Source organism: Myxocyprinus asiaticus, chromosome 39 (genome assembly GCF_019703515.2).
Source record: "Myxocyprinus asiaticus isolate MX2 ecotype Aquarium Trade chromosome 39, UBuf_Myxa_2, whole genome shotgun sequence".
Lineage (NCBI taxonomy): Eukaryota > Metazoa > Chordata > Actinopteri > Cypriniformes > Catostomidae > Myxocyprinus > Myxocyprinus asiaticus.
In genome coordinates this window covers 10,276,692-10,301,739 of record NC_059382.1, presented here as the reverse complement: position 1 = coordinate 10,301,739, position 25,048 = coordinate 10,276,692, and the positions used below count along the sequence as shown (strand labels likewise).

Genomic DNA, 25,048 nt, shown 5'->3' with positions numbered 1-25,048 from the left:
AGAAAGTTGTTTCATTTTTGCCATTTTTGACCTAATATTGACCTTAAGACATGCCTGTCTATTGCATTCTGTGGTAACTCAAAAACAAACACAAAGACAATGTTAAGCTTCATTTAATGAACCAAATAGCTTTCAGCAGTGTTTGATATAATGGCAAGTGATTTTCTAGTACCAAACTGCAATTTAGCAAGATTACTCAAGGATAAGGTGTTGGAATGATGGCTGCTGGAAATGGGGTCTGTCTAGATTTGATAAAAAAATGACTTTTTCAAATAGTGATGGTGCTGTTTTTTCATCAGTAATGTCCTGATTATACTTTGTGATCAGCTGAATGCCACTTTGGTGAATTAAAGTACCAATTTCCTTCTGAAACAGCTAACTCTGTACATTATTCCAAACTTTTGGCCACCAGTGTATATGTAAATAAGTGTATTAAGGTGTGTCAACAAATATAATATTAGCCTTTCTACTACAACACCTGTGCTGGTAGGGGAACTAATGTCCTGCCGAACCCCTCTTCCAGATTGGCTGATGAACCTGGCCGTCTCCTGCTGGGGCTCCAGAATGTCCCGGTACTTAGATACCATGAGGACAGAGATAAAATACACAACAGCAAGAGCCAGGAACTGGGCCTGCTTACTGTCATCCTGTAAAACAAAACACAAAATCAGCAAAGGTTATGAAGAAGAGTGTGACCAGAACATGTCACGCAAAGTAGAAACGCTATGCCATAAAATAAATGTTCATCACAATAACTATAGACATGTTCAACTAAGTTTGACAGACAGAAAGTGAACTATATCTACTGTTTTATGAACAAAAACCTATGAAACTTTTTTTTTTTTTTTTGTGAAATATTTTGCTTGAAATATCTTTGTTTTACCATTATTTAAAATAAATGCCTCATGATGTGATATTTTGTTATCACATTCAATGGCATTCATACATTTTTAAGTGTCGCTTAAGTGTACAAATACTGTGTGATCAATTGTTCAGCATTCTTGAAATGTTACTCTGAACTCGGCTGATCTTCGTGACTATAATATTTGAATGGAGAGTTTAATACTGTGTAAATAACTGCATTTCTTAATTAAGTTTTAAGTATGTCAGTCAACCTAAAAAATAAGAATCAGGGGCCCTTTTGAAATGATATGGTCTTTGTACCATCCCAAGACGATCTATTGAAATATTTGACTCACAACGTCACGAAAGACAGCAGCTCGCAGACGGTTGATATCCACGTCTTGCAGAAGTCGATCTGGGTCCTTGATAGGAGAAATGTTGCTGGGGAAACTTTCCATTGTGGTCTAAGGCAGAGAAAGCAGATATTTCAGTTGCTTTACTAACACTTTACCAATTTTCACATGGCAGAGCTCATTTACACATTTGCAACATACCCACAGTGTCAAATCACACATTGCCTGAAAATGTTACATTGTGTGGAACAAAGTGTCAAGAAACCAACATTTTTTTACACTTTAACAAAGTGGCTTGAACAAGCTGCAGTTCAGTTGGTATGTTATGTGTTATTAAGTTATGACACCAAACACTTCTAAATCCTTGTTTAAAAGGAATACTGTAGGTAACGTAGTCTAACAGACTCTTAATAACAGTAAGTGATTAAATCACATGACACATTTGTACACAACATTTCTAACAATAATTTTTTTTTTTTTTTTTCTAAATGAATAGTAAGAATTACAAAAAATGTTGTGCATAATACTTAAATACCAAAGAACAGTGTGTAGTAAACTTGGTACCTTGCTGGCCGTGAACACACTTAGCATTCCCTCCTGAGACTTACTGCAGGACAGAGTGGACTTCAGTCCCCTATCTCTCTGACGTTGTCGACACTCTAAACAGTTCCTGACTGCCACACAACATACTGAGAGACAGAAGAAGAGGGTGCAAAAAAATTTAAATGTGGAAGAGAGGACAAAGAGAGAGGGAAGTGAGAAAAAGGGAAAAGATCTATCTTAAATGAAAATAAAATTACTCCAAATTAACAATGAAAATAATTATATTCCTGGATAGAATTATATTCCTGCAAAAAATAAACCATGTACTGTAGTAACAGCTTTGACGTCAAACATCTTTTCACCCAGCTACTGTGTATATCACTGCATAGCACTACTATTAACCTTACAACTGTGACATCTTTTAATGGAAGTTTTAATGGAAGTTAATGAATTTGGATATAAAATAATTTTTTAATCAAAATTTGTGACCTTGATATATGTATATTTTTTCCTAAAGTAACCATTTTAGAAAAGCACCCAGGCACTTAAGGTCGGGCCAGAAGCTTGTTTGTCTTACATAGTGCCAAAAGTGATAACTTTGCTAAACTAATTTATGCTGAAATTCTATAGCTGCTTTTTTAATTATTTATTTTTTTATATGGCTGTTAAAAATGTGTTCTGACACAGCTAACACACCAACTCCCTCTCTCGCTCTCTCTCTCTCTCTCTCTCTCTCTCTCTCTCTCTCTCTCTCTCTCTCTCTCTCTCTCACACACACACACACACACACACACACACACAGACACACACACACACACACACACACACACACACACACAGACACACCTAGTCTGAGGCACTGTCTCATCAGTCCTCCTGAGGACATGTTCTTCTCAGCTTCGATCTCGCTGAAGTTGAGCGAACTCGCAAAAACCAGCACGTCCACCATGGCCATCAGTCGATTCAGAAAGATCACAGCCGTCTCAGATGACATGCCCTGCGTCGTCTCGATGCCCTCAAATTCAGTCTGACATGGACAGATGCATAAACACACAAAAAATAATCCAAGTGCACAAAGACATTACATTAAAGCTTAATATCACAGCAAATTATTGCATCAGAACATGCAATACAACACTTATCAGTAAATATTTTCAGTAAAGAAAAACAAGAGTGATGATAGACGATGAGATACGATGTGACACAATAAGATGTTTGACCAAGACATTCAATTCCACTAAAACAACAGCATTGACCTTTGTGGAACATGTGTTCATTGTATAATATGGTGTGTTCATTGTTCCCCATATAATATTGTACCAGTCCTTCATTTTCATTAAAGAATTCATCTATGTTCAAAAACAAAATTGTTTAAAGGGATACTTCACCGAAAAATGAAAATTCACTCACCTACATGCCATCCCAGATGTGTATGACTTTCTGTCTTCTGCAGAGCACAATAATGATTTTTTGAAACATATATCAGCTCTGTTGGTCCTCACAATGCAAGTGAATGGTGACTAGAACTCAGAAGGTCCAAAATTACATAAAGGCAGCATAAAAGTAATCCATAAGAAACCAGTGGTTAAATCCATATCTTCTGAAGCTATATGATAGGTGAGAAACAGATCAATATTTAAGCCCTTTTTTACTATCAATCTCCACCTTTGACATGCCCCAACCAGTAGGTGGCTGAATGTGAAAGTGAAAGTGTAGATTTACAGTTTAAAAAGACTTAAATATTGATCTGTTTCTCACCCATACCTCTCATAATGCTTCAGAAGATTTGAATTTAACCACTGGAGTTTAATGGATTACTTTTATACTGCCTTCTGGACCTTCAAGGTTCTGGTCACCATTCACTTGCATTGTGAGGACCAACATTGCAGAAATATTCTTTTAAAAATCTTTGTTTGTATTTTCTAGAAGAATGAAAGTTATATACATCTGGGATGGCATGAGGGTGATTAAATGATGAGAGAATTTTCCGTTTTGGGTGAACTATCCCTTTAAGTATAATGTTTGTGGGATAAAAAAAAAAACAAAGTATGATGTCTATGAATGAGAAAAAATGGAAATGAACCACAAAACATTTAAAATACAGTGATTTATTTATACTAACCTTGGTATTCTTTGCATAAACAAATAAACAAACAGCAAATGAGAAAAGATATAATTAAAACACACACTCAATAGTAAAAAGAACACATAAAATATGGTAACATACGGCATGTCGCCTCGCTCCTGAGGCAGTTTTTATTTGAATGTTTTTATTTAATTGCTTGGCTTGCAGTAATCTATGACGACCACCAGATGACAGTATTGTCAAATCTCTGACACACTTACAGAAGGTGAGGTGGCAGCAGAGAGAAGAGGAAGGATTCCTCCACAGGCGATGATAATGTTATCCACCATCTGTGAGATCAGGTGAATGGTGTTGTGCACAAAGATTATATTCTCGTTGCTGTTCACAAAGTCCATTACTGATTTTGTTGAATGACTTGTGGGGGGAAATAAAGAGGGAATGGAGAGTGAGAAAGAAAAAGACAGAGAAAGATAAAGAGAGAAGTCATATTCAACTTATTTAACTTTGACAACATGCATTTAAATTGCAATTACTCAGTATTTTACTATATTGTTGTTGTTATACAATGACTATCAATCGTTCTGTGCTATTTCATGTAATTATAATGTTATTACATACATGATACATGGTAATAGACATAAGTCAGCACAGACAGCCTATATAATTTGACATGAAAGGCTGTTATGGACATTAGTCAATTCAAAATAGCATTCTGTTGCTTACATGGGTGTTGAAAATACATTGTTCCACAAATTTCCCCAAAAATTTGATGTGCCCTTGGGCTTCAAGACAGTTTGACATATTGAATGGACTGTACTTCTGTTCCTTATGGCTTTGTTTTTGTTAGCATAAATTTAAATGTTTACTATGACAAGGGTCTGTAGCCAGAGTAAACAGCAGCCACTGACCTTCTCCAAATGTGCACATCTGCCTCCAGGGCAAAGAACAGGTCTGTAAGTAAGCGCTGGTGCATGGGGGACCACTTAAACTCTGGGATACGGAACATGGTGGTGCGGGGACCAGGGCTGAACTGATGCCGCTGTTCCTCTGTCATCAGCATGCCTCTGAAGCCAAGGTCTACCCGAAGATCTCTGTCCAACTGACTCCCAGAACGGCTGTGCAGACTCTGAAAGCAAAGGAGCTTATTTGAATTCCAAAGCTAACACACTTCAAACACATAGCATCTTAAAAGATGCAGTTTTATGGGCTCTGGCAAAAACTGGGTTTTGACAGGTATAGCAATGTTGATTTTGTTGCATGGAGAGATTGTGATCATCCTTATAATGTCTAACAAAAAGCCTTCATGCTAGAAACATGTTTATAGACCTACATTTCCTTAAAATTCAGCCTTTAGGAATAATAAATAAGATACAGTTTGTTTGACATTTCTTGAGGCAATCTTTGTTTCAAGCTGGTTCTGCCAAGCTACAGACTGCTTCTTCCTTTGGAGCCCTCAAAATATCATACAATATCTCAGAACCAGGCTTAACAGGCATGAAGATGTCAAAAATGGAAGCACCTGTAAAGCAAAGACAAAAATTTGAATCTAGATAACATTAAACCACTTATTGGACTTTAATAAGTCTTTAACAGCTTTGAAGCTGTGACTTTATTCTCGTTTTGACTTGAGTGAAAAAAATAAAAAATCTTGCAAACAAACAGAGGTCACAGTAAGAATTACTCAGGACAAAAAGTAGGTCAAGACCAAACAATCTAACAATAATTATTACATAGCTCTCTGGAACACTCGATTCTGATGGTCAGTGGCACCATCTAGCCGTCCGATATTGCTCAGTAACAACCGCGCATCTGCATATAAGTCCACTCAACTGAGTATTGTGAGCCATCTCTCCTGCTTCTCATTAACTGTGTGATGTCTACAAGTAAGCTAATAAAATAATGTGCACTCATTTGTTTATTTGGCAAGTAGTCTTGTAATAGGCTGAATCATGAGGATTTAGGAGTTAGGAGTTTTGTATTTGTTATTTTATAATGTTTTCTTATTGTTTATATATATATATATATATATATATATATATATATATATATATATATATATATATATATATATATATAAAATATATATATTATATCCTTTATAATATAAATAAAACTACACAGTCTGCTTAACAGTACATTTGTTTAATAGAAGTCTTTCATTAACATATGTTCACATTTCCCATACCTGTGTGGTAGTAGTGGTCTGAATCTTCTTTATGTCTTTGTCTTTGCCATCGTCTGATTTCTCTGTGTCTGATGTGGTGCTTGTAACATCTGCGCTTATCTTTCCACCAGGAACCTCTGCCTCCAGCTCCTCTGCCACCAGCTCCAACTGCCCCGGGCATTTATACAAGCTTTTCCCTTCAGAGACATTGAAACCACTCAAGGCAGGCTGCAGCTTAAAGCTGTCATCCTCCAAAGCTGCAGAGGTCGCTTTCAAGTCTTTTGAGCTCTTCGCCATGTGAGTCAGAATCCCAAGATCTGGACTGGAGCTGATGTGGACATGAGGTTCCACTCCAGACAAAGGTAGTGGTTCAGACGGTCCAATTTCAGGCAGGAGGTTCTCCCTAGAGCTGGTCGCCATCGTGCCAAAGAGGAATGTGTTGCTGCTGGAAATGGTGTCTTTTTCATTGGCCAGAGAGATGAGAGGACCTGAGGTTTTATCTTCTAAATTGGCTTTAGGCACCAGCAGACTATTTACATTGCTGTTTATCTTCTCCACCGCAGCTGAGTAGACGTTGTCCAGGAGAGAGTCCACCTCCACTAAGCTACCATTTTCTGTGACACTCAGTGTTTCAGGTAAGAGGTCCATGTCATCCATTTTCACTTCCGTGGCTTCAACCTTCTCAGCTTTGATGTCCACCAGCAGTTCGTGAACTTCAACATGAACGCCTGATGCTGGGTTCTCCACAGCCAAACTCTTAGTTTCAGACAGAAGGTTTCGCCCAGTGTCTGTTGTCTCTGGTTCATCTGCTTCAATATCGGGTGTTTGGGTCTGGGAGTCTAGGTCCAGCTCCAGAGTGCTTTTGATGGTGGAAGCCTGGGCGGAGAGCCCAGAGATAGTGCTGACAAGTCCCTTCTTCCCTTTCTTAATGTTCTCCTCTTCCTGACGCTGGTATTCCTCATACATTTTGGCTAAATATTCCTTGTGAGCTTCATATGTCACCTGACAAACAGAAAGTTGTGACAGAAATTAAAGGGATAGTTCACCCAAAAATGAAAATTCTCTCATCATTTACTCAACCTCATGCCATCCCAGATGTGTATGATTGTCTTTCTTCTGCTGAACACAAACGAAGATTTTTAGAAAGATATGTCAGCTCTGTGGGTCCATACAATGCAAGTGAATGGTGGATAGAACTTTGAATCTTCAAAAATCACATAAAGACAGCATGAAAGTAATCAATAAGATTCCAGTGGTAAAATCCATATCATGGGTGAGAAAAAGATAAATATTTAAGTCCTTTTTTCTTTAAATCTTCACCTTTGACCAGCCCCGACCAGTAGGTGGCGATATGCACCACGAATGCGAATTGCCAAAAAAAACTAAAGAAGATGAATGTAAAATAGAAAGTGAAAGTGAAGATTTATGGTAAAAAAGAACTTAAATATAGATCTGTTTCTCACCCACACCTATCATACCACTTCTGAAGACATGGATTTAACCACTGGAGTATGGATGGAGTATGGATTACTTTTATGCTGACTTATGTGATTTTTGGAGATTCAAAGTTCTGGCCACCATTCACTTGCATTGTGAGGACCAACAGAGCTGAAATATTCTTTTCGTGTTTTTTTCAGAAGAAAGTAAGTCATTCACATCTGCGATGGCATGAGGGTGAGTGATGAGAGAATTTTCATTTTTGGGTGAACTATTCCTTTAAGGATTTTCAAATGCATGCTTGATCATAACTAACATGCAGCAAAAAGATATACAATTCTGCAAATAATTTGATACAGGTTCTTAATTAAATAAGAAGGCTCTGCAGAGGTTGTACTTCCTTTGCCAGCTGAGGAAGTTCAACCTGCCACAGTAGCTGCTGACACAGTTCTACCCGGCCGTCATTGAGTCTTTCCTGTGTACATCTGTAACTGTCTGGTTTGGTTCAGCCACCAAATCAGACAGAAGGAAACTACAACGGACAGTCAGGGCTGCTGAGAAGATTATTGGTGCCCCCCTGCCCACCCTCCAAGACATGTACGTCTCCAGTGTGAGGAAACGTGCAGGTAGAATCACTCTAGACCCCACACACCCTGCCCACTCCCTCTTTGAACTGGTGCCCTCTGGCCGGCTCTACAGAGCACTGAGCACCAGGACATCCAGGCACAAGAACAGTTTTTACCCTCAGGACTCCCTCCTAGTGCAATAATGTAAATACATATCTCATGTACATATGTAAATTCACATATTTAATTCAATAACTGTATACACCCCTACCTTGCACATACATTACCACTTGGACATGTACATATGCCATTCTGTTATATGTCCTATTATTTGTATGTCTATTTATACTCTTACCTTGTTTTATATTCCGTGTCTCACTTTAATGCTCTGTGTGCACTTGTTTCTCCTATCGCCAAAAAAAAAAATGTGTGTTCGTGTGAACACTTGGCAATAAATCTCATTCTGATTCTGATTCTTATTCTGATTCTGAAATAAATGTTCAAGCTATTAATAGAAGGTACAATAGCCACAAAATGTATTTGGACTCTTAAGCTACACTTAAAAAAATTATTTTAAATGTAAGGTAAATTGAACTTCATTGCACAGATAAAATATCAAGACATTCTGAGCTATTTTTACAATAACTTCACTTTTTACAATTGATGGATATACAGTCTAAAGTCAGTTCTCCTCAGGTTTGAACGAGTGCTCTAGAACAACCATGGGTCAAGGTCACATTCACTATGGACATTGTAATAAGTCTGACAACCAGGAAGTCTAATATTTAAGTCTTAATTTTTAACAGTGTATTGCTTTATTTTTTTTATTTTTTTATTTTTTTTTTATCTACCAAAGCTTTATTGTGAAATGTTTTGCATTAAATGTGTGCTTTTTGCTATTTTTCTTTACAATAAATGCCACTTGGTTGCATATTTTGTTATCTAATTCAATAACATTCATATATTTGTGTCTTAAGGATCCAAATACTTACTGGGGCCACTGTATCTGTACACTATATTTTTATCAGACACCCTGCATCTAGATATCAGCATAAGCCATTGGAAAACCCAGAAAGATTGACCACCATTCTTTTCTCCAGTTGAAAATTGACTATTTACTTTGGAGTGGGCAATGGAGAGTGTGTCCACCCAAACACGCCAGCCGCCCCACTCGTGCTTGATGGCATGATAGAGAAGGATCCGGAAGATGTTGTAAACCATCTCTGTGATCTTCTGCTCTTCTGAGTTCTTTGGATTAATGTATGCGAGTGAGAACATCCAGTCCTGCCACACGGAACACTGCAGCAGACACCTGTCACACAGAAATTAAATAGATTATGCCCGCTGCAGTGTTAAACCCCCCTCTCCTCCACAAACATCTTTTTTTAACATCCTTGAACAGTACTCAAAGGTGGCACCTAATTCACATACCGACAAGTAACACGAAGCAATTTCAGCTCCAGCCTACACTAAACTTCAGATCTATGAGGTAACACAACGAATGACTGGCAGCTATTTGAATAACACCCAAAGCACATTGTGTTATTCACCTTATTTCGCTCCCAGTGCATTGTTGTGTTATAAATGGAACTTGGGTTGAGGCGAAATGGATTTAGCTTGTTCCTTTTGTAGATATGCTTTGGACTGTAAGATTTCAGTAAGGATTATTTCATTCCAGCCATACCTACTGGCTAGTAAAAATTAAAGCTACATAATGCAAACCATTCTTAAAGGAACAGTTCACCCCAAAAAAGGAAAATTCTGTCATTTACTCACCCTCATGTTGTTCCAAACCCATTTGACTGACTTTTTTCTGTGGAAGACAAAATATGAATCTTTGAATAATATCCAGATTGCTCTTTCCATATAATGAAAGAAGATGAGGACTGGGGCTGCCAATCTCCAAAATTTCAACAAAGTATCAGACTGATATTTAAGTTTTTATTCACTGATAACAAATTTAAGTTGTTTTTTCCCATCTGCCAAAGCTCTGAAATGGACTACAAAAATGGCACATCAACATTACTGAGAGTAAATGCTATTGTTTCTCACGTTTTGTGACCAATCAGTGGTACCATATTTGACTTGAGCGTTACCACAGAAGGGAAGAATACCAGTCAATAACGACTTCAATTTCATTCTGTTCCTCATTTAAAGCTAACAGAAAACTTGTCATATAGGGCACAAGTAATATGGACTACTTTTATTATACTTCTATAGTACTTTTCCATCCTTTTTGATGCTAGAAATCTCCAGTCCTCATTTACATTCATTATTTGGAAAAGAGTGGCCAGGATATTCTTAACAAAAAATATTTTGTGTCCAACAGAAGAAAGCAAGTCATACGGGCATGGAACGATTTGAGGTTGAGTAAATGATGACATAATTTTAATTTGAATGTTTTGGTGAACTATTCCTTTAACAGCCATGACAAATACAGTATCTGGTCTAGCTACCAGTGACAGTTTACAGATTTTTTGGGAAAGCACTTAATGACTTTATCTTGTCTAAAAGCTTCTTCCCTTCAGTTCTGAGTGGCTCTCTCTTTAATTTAATGATGGAGATGATGAAAAGTAATAATAACAGGCAATTGAGGTCTCAGCGCATGCTGGGTGGCTGACTGATTACCAGACTTTTGACAGTACAGAGGACAACTAGCTACATACAGCTGTCGGAAGGCAAGAAAAAACCTCTCTGGTGTGAGCTCACATTGTAACATCTGCTGGGAGAGAAACATGCTGAGAATTTGAGGATTATTTAACATCATGATTGTGCCCATTAAACACAACAACAAGGAGAACAATGTCACTCTCTTTTCTGATCCATTCACCAGACGGTTAATTGCTGTTATTAGGGGATGGCAGAAGGGAGGAAGAGGAGGAGACAGAAGACCCTCACCGTCTGTTCTCACGGCTGTTGCTGAAGAGTTTGATCATGTCTGAGAGAAAAAGCCGCCTCACTTCCATCAGGTCTGCACTGGGTGTGGAGTTCTTCAGCAGTGTGGCCACCACCTTTAGAATCACTGAGGACAACAAATAAATGTACATGTGTTAATAACACAGCCAATCAAAGCAGAGTTTTGTCTGATTGACACAAATGTGGACCAATGAGCATGTTGTCAATGCAAAACCACAGCAATTAGCATAAATGTCAGTGAGATCAGAAAAATGTCCAAGGCAATAGACATTTGTCAGGGTGAGCGCATAACATTTGACAAATCCTCTCAAAAACTTGCAAGACCATGGAATCAATTCCCAGGGAACACAAATACTGATAACGCATTGTAAGTTGCTTTAGATTAACGTCTGCCAAATGCAAAATGTTAATGCAAATTTATTTTTGTTTAATAAGTGACAAGCAATCAAAGCTTGTAAATTGGTGTTTTTGTTCTTACCACCCACAACCACAACAAGCGATAAGCGACAGGAAATTCTGTTAGTCGCTTGGTATTTATTTCTGCAACATCACAATGGTTAGACTCACCCATATATAAAACACATTGGTTGAAAATGGCTCTTTAAATAGCTTTGTTTTTAACATCAAATATGTTCCAATTGCCTTTGACTTTGTTTTATCATGAAGCATTTTCATGACCAGTCTGGACCAATTTCTTGTCACTGGAATCCTGTTGCATTGCTTAGGACATGGTGTCTAATTAAATATGTTGCATTGGTTAGGACAGGGGTTTTCAAAGTGTGGGGTGCGCCATATATATATATATATATGTATGTATGTATGTATGTATTGAATTTAACTATTATATTTAAAACATTATTTAAACAGTTCTGAAAATAATAGGCAAAAAAAAAAAAAAAAGTTTATCAAGAATCTTTTGTGAAGATTCTCTGATATTTGACAAGCAGACGTGACATATTAGTTTGGTACTGAGACCACCAAATTCGAATCCTTCAGTTTCAGGGGTCAAACCAAAAAGACGATGATACGATGAGCAATATTTAAGTTTAGGATTTACATGGACAGGATCAGTTGATGCACCACGACCTTTATGTGCTGTTTGTCAGGAGATTTTAGCTAATGACAGCATGCGACACCTTGACACCAAGCTTGCTGAGGTAGCCAGAAAACCTCCTAAGTTTTTCCAAAGAAAACTTCAAGCCTTTTTAAGGTCAGAAAAAGTTGTCTAAGAATTTGTCAAATTAAATGTAAAGGCCACTGAAGCTTCATATCGCTGCGTATTTTTAAGGCGGACAAAGCACATTTCATCGGAGAGACATTGATTCTGCAGCAGCCAAAGATATGTGTTTCTAGATGGTAGGAGAGGCAGAGGCTTCTAAGCTTGATTCTATTCAACTCTCTGACAACACAGTGGGTTGGCGCATCTCTGACATGGCACAGGATGTGAAGGAGCAAGTGTTAGACAGCATGAGGCACAGCCCATTTTATGCACTCCATATCGACGAATCCACTGATGTGGCCAGCTTAACATATGTGAGGTACGTGAAAAACATGGACATTCAAGAAGAGTTTCTATTCAGTAGTCCTTGGCCCGCATAATACCCTTGTAATTACCAGTTTGTAACCTAAAAAAGTCCTCGTAAACCACACAAACCCACCCACACACACTCCTCCTCTCTGTTACAGATCTTCTGACTGGTTTGACTGAGATGGACCGTTATTGGAATTTCAAATTATGTTCTTTTTTTTTTTGTTTATTGTTTTTTTTGCTAGGAACTAGCATTGTTTTGTTCCATTTTTCTCCACCATTGTAAAAATGATATAATATAAAAGTTGTACATTCAATGTCACAATTCAGTTAATAACTTCTGCACTTTTCTTGTTAAACAATAAATGATACAAAATAATTGAATAATTTCAAAAAAATTGTGTACATTGTGTGTTTGACTTTGAAAACTCCTGGGTTACGACATGGTGTCTAATTAAATATGCCAACATTTTTCACCATTCTCTAGCAAAGTTTAACTTTAATTCCCATGAATGAAAGTAAGTCTGTGAACACAGCCAGGCAACAAAAAGAATAGATAGGCTGACAGAATAAATTACTTGGGTTCTGGATCTTCACAGTCAAGTCGGGCTCAGGATGAGGTTTATGGACGACCTGTGTGCACACCTGCTCTGTGAGGATCTAGACAGGAAACAGATTAAAGGAGACTCATGAATACATGCACACTATCAGTCAAAAGTTTGTTTGTAGTTAGTTAGTTAGTTCGTTAGTGAAAATTAGTACGTGGGAAAAATAAAATGTGGAAAAAAGCGTGAGAGTGAGTAAGTGAGTGAGTGAGTGACATAATTAGTTACTTAGTTTAAAATAGTATGTGGAAAAAAGAAAATGTGGAAAACAGTAATAGTAAATAATGGGTAGGTGTGTCCACACTTTTGACTGGTGTGGAAAAATAAAAATGTGTAAAATAGTAATGAGTAAGTGAGTGAGTGTGTGAGTGAGTGAGTGAGTGAGTTAGTTGGTTAGTTGGTTAGTGAAAATTTGTATGTGGGAAAAATAAAATGTGGAAAACAGTAATGAGTGTGTGAGTGAGTGACATAATTAGTTACTTAGTTGAAAATAGTATGTGGAAAAACTGAAATGTGGAAAACAGTAATAGTAAAGAATGGGTAGGTGTGTCCACACCTTTGACAGGTAGTGTATACAACAATGTTCTAACTAAGTCATCATGAAGGTAATTAATTAGAAAAAATTACACAAGCTTTCAGATATTAAAATATCTGGTCACTGCACTTAAACAAAGGATAATTTATAAGGATTTGAGAGGAAAATGAGAAATTACTTTACTACATTACCTCATAAAGTGTATTGTATGTAGTTATTGACAGTGTGTTGGAGTGTAGCATGAGTCGCTCCCCAAGAAGTATGAATAGGCTGTTTGTGTGCATTATTTCCACCTTCCTCCTGTGACAAGACACATTGTTAGACTGCCATCTTTAATACATAGAGTAGCAGGAACAGGCCTTGATGACGACTGAGTTTGGCACCTTTTGCATGGTGTCAGGTACCTTCAGCTCTTCACACAGAATAATGAAGCAGCCACCTCTACAGACTCTGCTGCAAACAGGTACCAGAAGAGCTGAAGTTTTCACAAACCATCTAGCAGCACATCACGCTGAGGTATTGTCTGTCAAAATGCTAAGCCTCCTAAATGCAGCCCTGCCTAAGAGCAGGTACGGACCATTCAGACAAATGTAGACTGTAGTAAAATGACAATGCTGCAAATACATTTTAAAGTGCCTTTAAGCACACAGAATTGCAGCCATTCAATGGATTTGCTAATGGTGACAAAAAGCAAATGTGGGTTTTTATGCAAGCTTTAGGCTAACTGCAGTGCAAGGCTGCAAATGTCAATGGGAGATTAACAAAAAAGGTCTGATGGCCTTAAAGATATGGTCTGTAGACAGGGCTATATGTTGCTATAACTGTTAATTTAAGGAAAATGGCCTCACACATACACTGATTTAACCTCATACTAAGGCTCTAGCTGCCTTGCTGTTTACTGTCTACAATTCTAACCGAGATGGAGCCTCATTAGTGACTAATTTGCAACATTCTACATAGGAAACAATTCTGTGCACCACTCATATAATGCTCTACACATGAAATGCATGTGAGACTTGAATCACGAATTGACCCCTGTGTTAGCATGTTGCTAATCTAATAATGTGGTATTCTTAGTATAGAAAGTATAGAAATATAAATAAATAAACATTGCACACAAATACTTGGTAGAATTGCCCATTTTTTATCAATACTTTTCAGAACTGAATGAAATATGTGTTCTTATGTATACTCAACATTTTCCCTGTTTCATCCACCACCTTGGATTATTTTGTTTAAATGATAAAATTTGAACAAAATTAGGTATCTTATGCTGCCTACGTTTGGAAAAGCCTCAGCATCAGGAGCGTGCTTATGCTGCATATTCAGATATACATAGATACATAGACACTCATAAAACCACAACACAAACATTCATACACCAACTGAAAAGTAAAATTTCTGGGTAGAGTATCTCGAAAGCACAATTACCTCTTAGTGTCCATCGTTATTCAATTCAAAGGGCAAAAGCATAAAAATAGAGGCGGCGGTTAGTCCCCGCCTCACCCATCCAATAATTTTGGGCACAGATTGGCCGGCATTTACAATTTTATTGAGGGGAATATGTGTGGATGGGCCCTGCAATAAAGTGTATTGGTGTATGGTGCGATTCGCTGACTGGGGAGGCGGTGCCAGGGCCGTCTACGTCAGCTCCACATCTGGGAGACTCTGGGGAGGGGGAGGTCTCAGCTTCCCCAGCCCTTAAAGAATTCCCTGCAAGGAATTTCCTTTGGAGCAGTCGCAAGACAAGACCCTTAGGCACGCCTTTGACAAAGTGAAAGTGATTTATGGTCAACGCCTCCAGCCAGACATTGCACTCTCATACCCATATTTTTCAGTTATCAAGGATCGGTTGAAGCCAGAAGAAGCCTTTTTAGCCTTCTTTTTTTTTTTGTCACACATTATACATTTGCACATATAAAGTAAAATAATTTTTTCACATATCCCAGCTAAGCTGGGGTCAGAGCACAGGATCAGCTGGGGCTTGAACCCCCGACCTTCTGGTCAGTAACCCAGAGCCTTAACTGCTGAGCCACCAGCTCAGAGTGTCCTAAATTGAGTGATTCAGGACACTCAGACAAAGGAAGATACAACCCAACTGTTAATACCGCAGAGCTGTCGGGAAGTGTTATTCCAGACGGCTCATTATAATCCGATGGCGGGTCACTTAGGGCAGGAAAAGACACTGAACCGACTAATGGCCCGTTTCTATTGGCCGGGCACTCGCGAGGATGTTCACAGGTTGTGTGTCATCTGGTAAATCTGCCGGCCACCCCAAAAGCACCATTGCGCCCCCTCCCATTGATCGACGTCCCCTTCGAAAGAACTGGTATGGACCTCGTCAGGCCATTAGAACCGACTACACATGGGCATCGCTTTGTGTTGGTTCTGGTGGACTTACGCAACATGTTATCCAGAAGCAGTGCCTCTGCACAACATTTCAGCAAATAGTGTTGCAGAGGCACTCTTCAGAATTATCTCCCGAGTGGGGATTCCCAAAGAAATCCTCACTGATCAAGGCACTACGTTTATGTCACGTACACTATGCGAACTGTACGAATTATTGGATATTAAATCAATTCGGACCAGTGTTTACCATCCCCAAATGGACAGCTTGGTTGAATGATTTAATCAGACACTAAAGAATATGATTCGTAAGTTCGTGCACAAAGATGCTCAAAATTGGGACAAGTGGTTCGAGCCCCTATTATTCGCAGTTCGAGAGGTCCCGCAAGCCTCCACTGGGTTCTCCCCATTTTAATTATTGTATGGGCGTCGACCGCGCGGCATGCTTGATGTCCTATGGGAAAATTGGAAGGAGGGATATTCAAACAGCAAAAACGAAATTCAATACGTTCTTGACCTGAGAGCAAAACTCCACACACTGGGCCAATTAACACAGGAGAATTTGATCCAGGCTCAAGAATGTCAAAGCCAGCTGTATAATAGGGGTACTCGACAATGGGAATTTACACTAGGAGATAAAGTCCTTGTATTGCTCCCCACATCAAGTTCTAAATTACACGCCAAGTGGCAAGGACACTTTGAGGTCACACGGCGAGACTGGGAAATCGATTGAGATTAAACGAATGGATAGAGGTGGAGCACGTCATATTTACCACATCAATCTCCTAAAACCATGGAGAGAAGCGGTCCCCGTGACTTTGGCGATGGTGGTTTCGGAGAGGGAGGAGCTCGGACCGGAGGTTAACTTAAAAACCACCGATCGAGTCACACTGGTCACTTGCGGAGACCACCTCTCACGTCACAAGTCTCGGAGTTTGCAAGAAGAACTCTCCGACGTGTTCTCGCCTCTTCCCGGTCATAAAAAAATCTCATAAAGCACAATATCGAAATGACCCCAGGGGTAGTGATACACCATCATCCCTACCGATTACCCAAGCACAAGAAAGAAGCGGTTCGGTAAGAATTAAAGGCCATGCTAGATATGGGGGTATTAGAAGAATCCCACAGTGACTGGGCCAGCCCGGTGGTGCTGGTTCCGAAGAGTGACAGCTCGGTCCAGTTCTGTGTGGATTATAGAAAGGTCAACGCAGTGTCTAAGTTTGATGCATACCCAATGCCTCGTATTAACTAACTGATCAATCGGTTGGGTGCGACTCACTTTTATTCGACACTGGATTTGACAAAGGGATATTTGCAGCTATTGGCAGATCCACTTATGTCCCGTGAGAAAACAGCCTTTTCCACAACATTCGGATTACACAAATTTGTAACCCTTCCGTTCGGCTTGTTCGGGGTCCCGGCTAGGTTCCAGCGGCTCATGGACAGGATCATCAGACTGCACGCTGCTTATGCCGCTGCCTATCTAGATGACATTATGCAACATCTGAGGGCTGTCTGAGATCATTGAGATGGGTGGGGCTCATGGCCAACCCGAAGAAGTGCGCAATTGGGCAGGTGGCAGTATGGTATCTGGGCTTCCACTTGGGTCATGGGCAGGTGCGGCACCAAATTGATAAAAATGCGGCAATTGCGACCTGCCCAAGACACAAGACCAAAAAGGAGGTGAGACAGTTCCTGGGGCTGGCTGGCTATTATCGCATGTTTGTGCCTAATTATTCGGACGTCACCAGCCCACTGACTTATCTCACTAAAAAGGGAGCACCAGATCTGGATGGAGCTGTGCCAACAGGCTTTTATGCAAGTGAAAGCTGCACTTTGTGGTGGGCCATTCTTACACTTTCCTGATTTTTCTCTCCCTTTTGTTTTACAGACTGACGCATCGGACAGGGGGTTGGGGGCCATGTTGTCCCAGGTGGTCGAGGAGGAGGAGCGTCCGGTGCTGTTCATCAGCCGGACACTCTCGGTGAGAGAGGCAAAGTACAGCACCATCGAGAAGGAGTGTCTGGCTATCAAGTGGGTGGTCCTGACCCTTCGGTACTACTTCCTGGAACGGGCCTTCACCCTCTGTTTGGACCACGCCCCACTCCTTTGGCTCCATCGCATGAAGGATGCCAATGTGCTGATCACCCGTTGGTATCTGGCTCTTCAGCCTTTTAGGTTTGAGGTGGTCCACAGGCCGGGGGCACAGATGGCTGTTGCAAATTTCCTCTCCAGGAATGGGGGGGGGGGGTTTGGAGGGGTTGTTAGGAAGTTGGGCAAGGGGGGTATGTGGTGATGGGGGCGTGGTCGAGCCCCAGATTTTGAATGGAGAGCGAGTTCAGGAGATAAAAGCGCTAAGGATTTTCACCTAGAGGGAATTATTTCTAACAGTTGTTTCCTATTTTATAGTGAAAGCTCGAGGGGTATAAGAGGGAGCCAGACACCAGAGGAGGAGAGGCACGTAGAGTGCAATGTGTGTTTTGGGAGCTTCATTGCCAGGCTGAAAAGCAGCAGATTTCATGGGATGCTGAAAAGCATTATTTTTGTTTGTGTTACTTTCAGACAGTGTGCAAATAAACTAACGTGGTTCAGTGAAGCCGACTCCCACTTCCTCCTTCCCATACAACAAGAAAACTGCTACAACATTATTAATAAGGAGTTTGTCCTTATTCACATTGTCAGATACACATGAGAAAAAGTTACCTGCTCTTGGAAGACTTTAATTGTACTACTGTAAATATTTCTCCTGGAAAAAGAAGAGCTGATGTACTCACTTGTGGCCTAAGTGTTTGAGGAAATATGCCAGAACTTTCTGTGCCTGTACTCTGATACTTTCACTCTTGGAAGCCAGTAGTTTATATACTACCCTAGAAAGAAATGACATGTAATGAACAAAAAAGAATTAGGATGAATTAAAAGGCTACATACTGTGTTAAATCAATGGAAACAGTGGCTGTCACTTTAATTGTGCACATGTCAGTGCCAAAAAAGAGCAGTTTTTTCTATGTACTGCAATATGTGGCAGCTGGCAGCTGAAATCGGCAGATAATAAAAAGTAATACTCAAGAGGAAATGGCATTGGGTAAACCACCATGAAGTTGTTCATCAAAGTCGTATCAGTGACTCGAAGCCAAATCCGTAACTTCAAAAAGGAAATAACTCCATCAAATCCATCTATATTTTATTAGCTTGACACGCAGGGCCTGAGCTTGATTCCGCTTGTCAAAAAAAAATAAATAAATAAAACAAAAAAATATGCAAATATCATTGCATTTCCTATGTAGAGTCTTCTGAATAATTCACGATTCTATCATGTTGGCAAACTCCATCATGGGAGACAAGATGAAATATAATGAAATTTGACTTACCGGATGCCGTTCCTCTGGTCGAAGGCAGGGATCATGGAGGCAGGGTGCTCAGACATGAGGGCCACCAGCAGCTGAAGAACATCATGGAGGTTCTCATCCTGAATTGAGTTTAACACATAAACACACATCCAGAACATTTAAGGCAACCCTCTGGCATCTCATTCCAATTAGAAAGTATTTAGTACCAGTAAAATTTTTAAACTTCTGTTACAATTTTTGAAATTTTCGAATAAGAGCAGAATATATTGCATTTAGTTTTTTTAATTTTTTTTTTATGTTTTTTATTTTTTTATTTTTTATGTTTTTTATTTTTTATTTTTTATTATTATTTAGGATCAATTATTGTATTTGTGCACAAATTCAGTCAGGTGTGTCAAAACTTTAAAACCCGTTGAAGTAACGTGCACTGCAAAAAATAAAATGGTTTCTTAATCATTTTTATATATGTCTGTATATATTTATTTACGGATATATTGTTCAGGAAAAATATCCAAACATCCTAAAAATAAGAAATATTTACATGACAAGCAAAAGTACATATGTAAGATGTTAAGTCTTGTTTTCAGACAAATCTAACTAAATTTAGTGACATTTATTGTTATAAGAAGATTTAAAGATCTGAAACTATTTGCTAATGTGGTTAGAAAAATAAACTTGTTTATCCATTGAATTAAGTTTATTTTTCTTACCCAATTGGCAAATAGCTTTTTCTTGTTTTATGTATTAACCTTGCTAAATTAAAAATAAATAAAGTTGAACAACTTTTTTTTTATCCAATGTTAATGTAAAAAAATAAAATAAAAATAAAATTGAAAGCCTTTATGCTCAAAACTGTTTTGCACTTACCAGTAAATTGTTATGGCAATAGTAATATTTAAAATATGGTTAGGTAATTTTTTGCCTTTTGCCTCTCAGAATGGTAATAAGATGATAGCCTAAAGGCAGGTCCTCTGTAAAAAGTGTAATCTATTACTAATCTATATCTGAGCTGCTGAAAGCTGAGTGCAATTTGAAGTCATTGGGGGTATTTATACTTGGTCACTTCACACACTTTTGCTGACTGGATTGCTGTCCGATCATAAAAAGGTGTAAATGCCCTCCAAGACAGATTTGAGAAGGATTCAAACCACCTCCAGAGGTGGTCTGAGACGCATTCCATTCGTGTAAATGCATCTGGCATTTAAATGCACCTGGCTCAAGCCACATATGCTAACTTTACGCTGCCCAAAAAGTGCTACGACAGCATAGGGAAAATGTGAAACGTAACAGCTGTAACCGAGTATCAGTATTTGCATAGGGCTTGTGTTGTGCCATAAATAATACCAAATAAAGAAACGGATGCAGGTTTCTTAAAGTTTCTTAAAGTTACTTAAAGAGGCAGAACTTTTCCCTTCATTTATTTGATGCAGTTTGTTGAATAAAACTGAAACTAAACATTGACAATGAGTGCAGCTGACATGCATGGAGATCTCCTAGGACAAGCCCAGAAGGGAAAAATACACAACGTGCACTGTTCAAAGTCAATTGGAATCAAATAATAAATTTTAAAAAAAATTATTCGCTGCCCGGGATTAGCATAATCACGGAAGTCAACTGTTTTTATTTGCATATAGCACGTGAATTGAAGATCAGATTTATATCCATTTGGCGGAAACACTGACGTGGCCAACTGTAAATGGAATGTGCTTATTCAATCAGATAGCAATCCGATCAGTAAAAACACATGAAGTGACCAAATGTAAATACCCCCGAGTCACTGCTTTGAAATTCTAACAGCCAGATCTTTGGAGCAGAGGACTGGAGCCAATTAAGAAACTGAATGAATAGGAAATCATTCCTCTAAAATAGATCATTTGGCTGATTCAAATAGTTTGCTGAGGGAACACTGTAATATGGGGTAGACTCACCTCTTGCATGGTCAGCAGGTAGTTGAGAATACTTTGAAGTTCATCCTCTTTAACGCCTCGATCCTGATGAATCCGAAAAATGACGCTTTAGTACATCAAAATGCTGAACAGTGCTATCTGCCCAAGCATTGTAAGCTTTTGCTATATACAGTTATTAAATAACAAACTGCACTCCAAGGCTACACTAACACTATTGCCACCAGCATCCTGACAAAATAAGAAATATAAAAAGAAAGTTAAAATTCAGGAAGGCTGTTTATTTTTCAACAAATTACTGTTCATAGTGAATTTGGGTCTTGACTTTTACAAGCTGTCTCTTATTATTTGGAAAGCACAATGAACTGTTTGGTTTGTGCACAGCTGATGAAAGCACATGATTCCTATTACTGCTAAAACACAGGCAGCTTGAGAGCTAATTGTTGTCTGTTCGTTCCTTGGCCAGCTGACAGATTACTTGATATACGAGCACTGGTCTGAACAAGTGTACACTTTTTTGTACGGTCATGTTAGAAAACAGCTGGGGCTGGTAAATGAAGGATAACACCTGCCAAAGCAAAGGGAGCCAGCTGGTACGTGATAGCTTACTCCCCTGGCCTCAAGAGGCGCACTAGCGACTGACATTAGAGGCTGTAGCATTTAGCCTCCTCGTTAGCGCTCCCATGCCAGAGACGCCAGTTCGAATCCCATTCAGAGCGGGTAGAGCAGGACTGGTTACAGTGGTGCCGTGACCCGGATGGGAGTGAGGTTTAGGGGGGTGAGTGCAATGGGAGCAAGCTGGTACGTGCTGTGCAGTGTGTGCAAACCTCACTCCCCTGGCCTCAAGAGGCGCACTAGTGACTGACGCTAGAGGCTGTAGCCTTTAGCCTCCTCGTTAACGTGCCCACCTCCCATGCCGGAGACACCGGTTTGAATCCTGTTCGGAGCGGATCGAGCAGGACAGGTTACACTATCTCTTGAAATCACAACACTTTTAATATAACGCATGACTTGTAAGGTGACACAGTTAAACCTTTGCATTACAAAACCAACTACATTTACAAGCTTATTCACACACGGTAAAATTGCACGTAGCTAAACTGATAAAATGTTGCACTCATGATGCAAAGGACCAGGTAAGAGTCCAGAAAAGCCAAGTCAACACGTAAGCCAAAAGTATCATTGTAGCACCACCAAACAACATGGTGGCTTCAGCTATTTATTTATTTTTTTGGTCACGTTTGATTTTTATGACACTATCGGTTAGGAATAGGTTTAAGGTTAAGGTTAGGGGGGTCGGTTTGGACTGGATAGAACATTAACCTTAAAAAAAACTCATTTGTTTGGGACAACAGTGAACATTTCAGTCATGATATTTTCATGATATCAGACTGGATAGTATGGTAAGGGCCAGACAGCAGCTTACCTTGAGTATGAGCTGTTTGAGAAACAGCAGCATGAAGGCTCTGAGTGAGGTGATCTCTTTCTGTGAAGGCCGCGGACCATCTACAAACACAGGAACCACAAAGGAACTGTTACTACAAACCTACAAAAAAATTGTCATGTTTCACAGATGCTGGTATGAAATTCAGAGCTAAGAGATAGTGTCTCGCTTTTACTCAGTATGGAGTCATGGCACGGACAGCAGCCTCTGCCAGCCAAGAGGAGGGTCACAGAGGTCAGAGTCCTCTCAGAAAAAGGCCAAGACCTTATTAATTTCAGGCAGCTGCTCCAAAATACAAGACAGCTATAGAGTTCCACAGGCCACAGTTCAGTAACATCAATGCTGGCTTCATTTTAAAGTACTCTTACAGTGTGTGTGAATGTGTGTCAATGTGTCTGACAGTTTTTCATTTGCAGTTTTATTAGGGATGGTTCTAGCATTGATATGAAATGAAGCACAAATGTATTATCTGACATATGCACAGATTCAACTCAAGTAGGACTAATCATCAGGTCTCATTCGTTATAAAACTGTCTAGAATTATTAACACTACATGATTTAAGATGTCTTTCTCTATTCAAATGATAGCAGCGACTTGCAATTTAAAAAAGTGACATGTCTATAAAGTTTTCATTCATCAAGATTATCACAGAAAGGCTGGTAGAGTACAATCATAAGCAACTGGGCTTGTTTTTCCATTTATTTCAAAACAAATCAAACAACATGTCCAGTTTTTATTTCTCCATTGGTTTAAAAACAAATTGAGCAACAAGTCCAGTTACTTATGATTGAATTCTGCTAAATGTTCATTAAAAGTGACAGCAATAGAATACAATGCTAATTTTATTATTACAATTTCCCACATTGTTGAACAATAGTTAAGTCTTCAAAACTATTAAATGAAACAAGTGGAAATCTTTTGTGACCAAAAAAGACACTTGATGGCTTCTTAATAATCCAGTTCAACTCATCTTTTGTTTTTTGTTTTAAATACATGTAATTAAAATGTTAGTTTAGTCAATATATTTATACATAGGCACAATTATATCTGTGTACTAAAATAATTTCAAGAATTTAAAGGAATATTCGTGGTTCAATACATGTTAAGCTCAATCGACAGCATTTGTGGCATAATGTTGATTACCATGTAAATATATTTTACTATTAGCTCCTTTTCTTAAAAAAAAAAAAAAAAAAAAAGTCAACAAAGGATTACAAAGGTCATTACATAGTTGTATTAAAACATATATTAAAAATAACTGGTAGTGTATATCTCTCAAAAGTTACTTTTTTCAGTTAAACAGATGACTAAGTTTAGGTTAAAAATCTAAAAGTGTGCTTGTCTTAATTCTTTGTCTCGTTGAATAGTGTGATTGTTTTTACAGAAAGAACTTTGAATAGTGAGATCATAGACTATTACCTAGATAGTCAACATGCTGTCTGCTTATACAAAGTGTCCATCTTCCTGATCAACTTTATATCTTTTATTTGTCTTTCTCAAAGAGAACTGAAAAAATAAATAAATAAATAATTAAAAAAATAAAATAAAAATAAAAATAAAAATAAATAAATAAATAATAATAATAATAATCTAAATAAAATGGATTATTCCACAGCCCACATTAATCTGAACTGCTTATTACAGCACTGAAACTAATAATAAATATGCCATTTCATTAGCAAACTAGACTTTAGGAAACTTGGCACAGAGCAATGCCATAGAGCAAGTTTATTATCAAATAGAGCAAAACAGCAATAAATTGGATTCTTAATGAATTTGCCTGTCTACCTGATCTCATTAGAAGAGCACAGTCATGATTAAAGAAAAACTAAACAGATCAATAAAATGACTGATATCTCTTTTACTTAATAACAGTTTCCGGTGTCTTTTAATTTAATCGGAATAGAAACGCTCACTGCAAATGCCGTCTCTTATTTGCAAAGGGTAATGAATCTGGCATTGCATCAAACAGTAAATCAATACATTTGTACACTCATATCCCCCCTACACAGAGCATTGTCCTTAACATCAGGGCAAACAAATGAAAGCTCCTTATCAAAATGGAACTATGGGACATAGTGTTGGGGGATGGTGCCCTCCAGGGATGTGTGCTCTCCCCACTACTCTTCTCCCTGTATACCAATGACTGCACCGCCAAGGACCCCTCTGTCAAGCTACTAAAATTTGCAGACAACACTACTGTCATCGGCCTCATCCAAGATGATGATGAGTCTGCATACAGAAGTGAGGTTGAACGGATGGCTCACTGGTGCAGTCAAAACAACCTGGAGCTCAACACGCTCAAAACAGTGGAGATGGTTGTGGACTTTAGGAGGAACACCCCAACACTGACCACGCTCACTTTTCTAAACAGCACTGTGGCAGCAGTGGAGTCATTCAGATTCCTGGGCACTACCATCTCACAGGACC

The 25,048-nt window shown here is 38.8% G+C and overlaps 1 protein-coding gene across 2 annotated transcripts in view; it reads right to left on the bottom strand.

Annotated features, from left to right (window-relative positions):
- LOC127430095 (neurobeachin-like) overlaps positions 1 to 25,048 on the bottom strand; it is a 401,279-nt gene that overhangs the window by 227,225 nt on the left and 149,006 nt on the right. Inside the window, exons 14-29 of one of the 2 annotated variants that reach the window (XM_051679563.1) lie at positions 22,600 to 22,679; positions 21,198 to 21,260; positions 19,291 to 19,388; positions 18,697 to 18,789; positions 13,768 to 13,876; positions 13,015 to 13,096; positions 10,891 to 11,014; positions 9,112 to 9,304; positions 6,011 to 6,991; positions 4,734 to 4,951; positions 4,086 to 4,239; positions 3,862 to 3,870; positions 2,586 to 2,766; positions 1,761 to 1,885; positions 1,200 to 1,307; positions 479 to 647 (exon numbers count right to left, since the gene is read on the bottom strand). In XM_051679563.1, coding sequence (XP_051535523.1) covers positions 479 to 647; positions 1,200 to 1,307; positions 1,761 to 1,885; positions 2,586 to 2,766; positions 3,862 to 3,870; positions 4,086 to 4,239; positions 4,734 to 4,951; positions 6,011 to 6,991; positions 9,112 to 9,304; positions 10,891 to 11,014; positions 13,015 to 13,096; positions 13,768 to 13,876; positions 18,697 to 18,789; positions 19,291 to 19,388; positions 21,198 to 21,260; positions 22,600 to 22,679 — 2,787 coding nt within the window. Of the gene's footprint in view, positions 1 to 478; positions 648 to 1,199; positions 1,308 to 1,550; positions 1,553 to 1,760; positions 1,886 to 2,585; positions 2,767 to 3,861; positions 3,871 to 4,079; positions 4,240 to 4,733; positions 4,952 to 6,010; positions 6,992 to 9,111; positions 9,305 to 10,890; positions 11,015 to 13,014; positions 13,097 to 13,767; positions 13,877 to 18,696; positions 18,790 to 19,290; positions 19,389 to 21,197; positions 21,261 to 22,599; positions 22,680 to 25,048 lie in introns of both variants that reach the window. The other variant, XM_051679564.1, reaches the window with a different exon arrangement.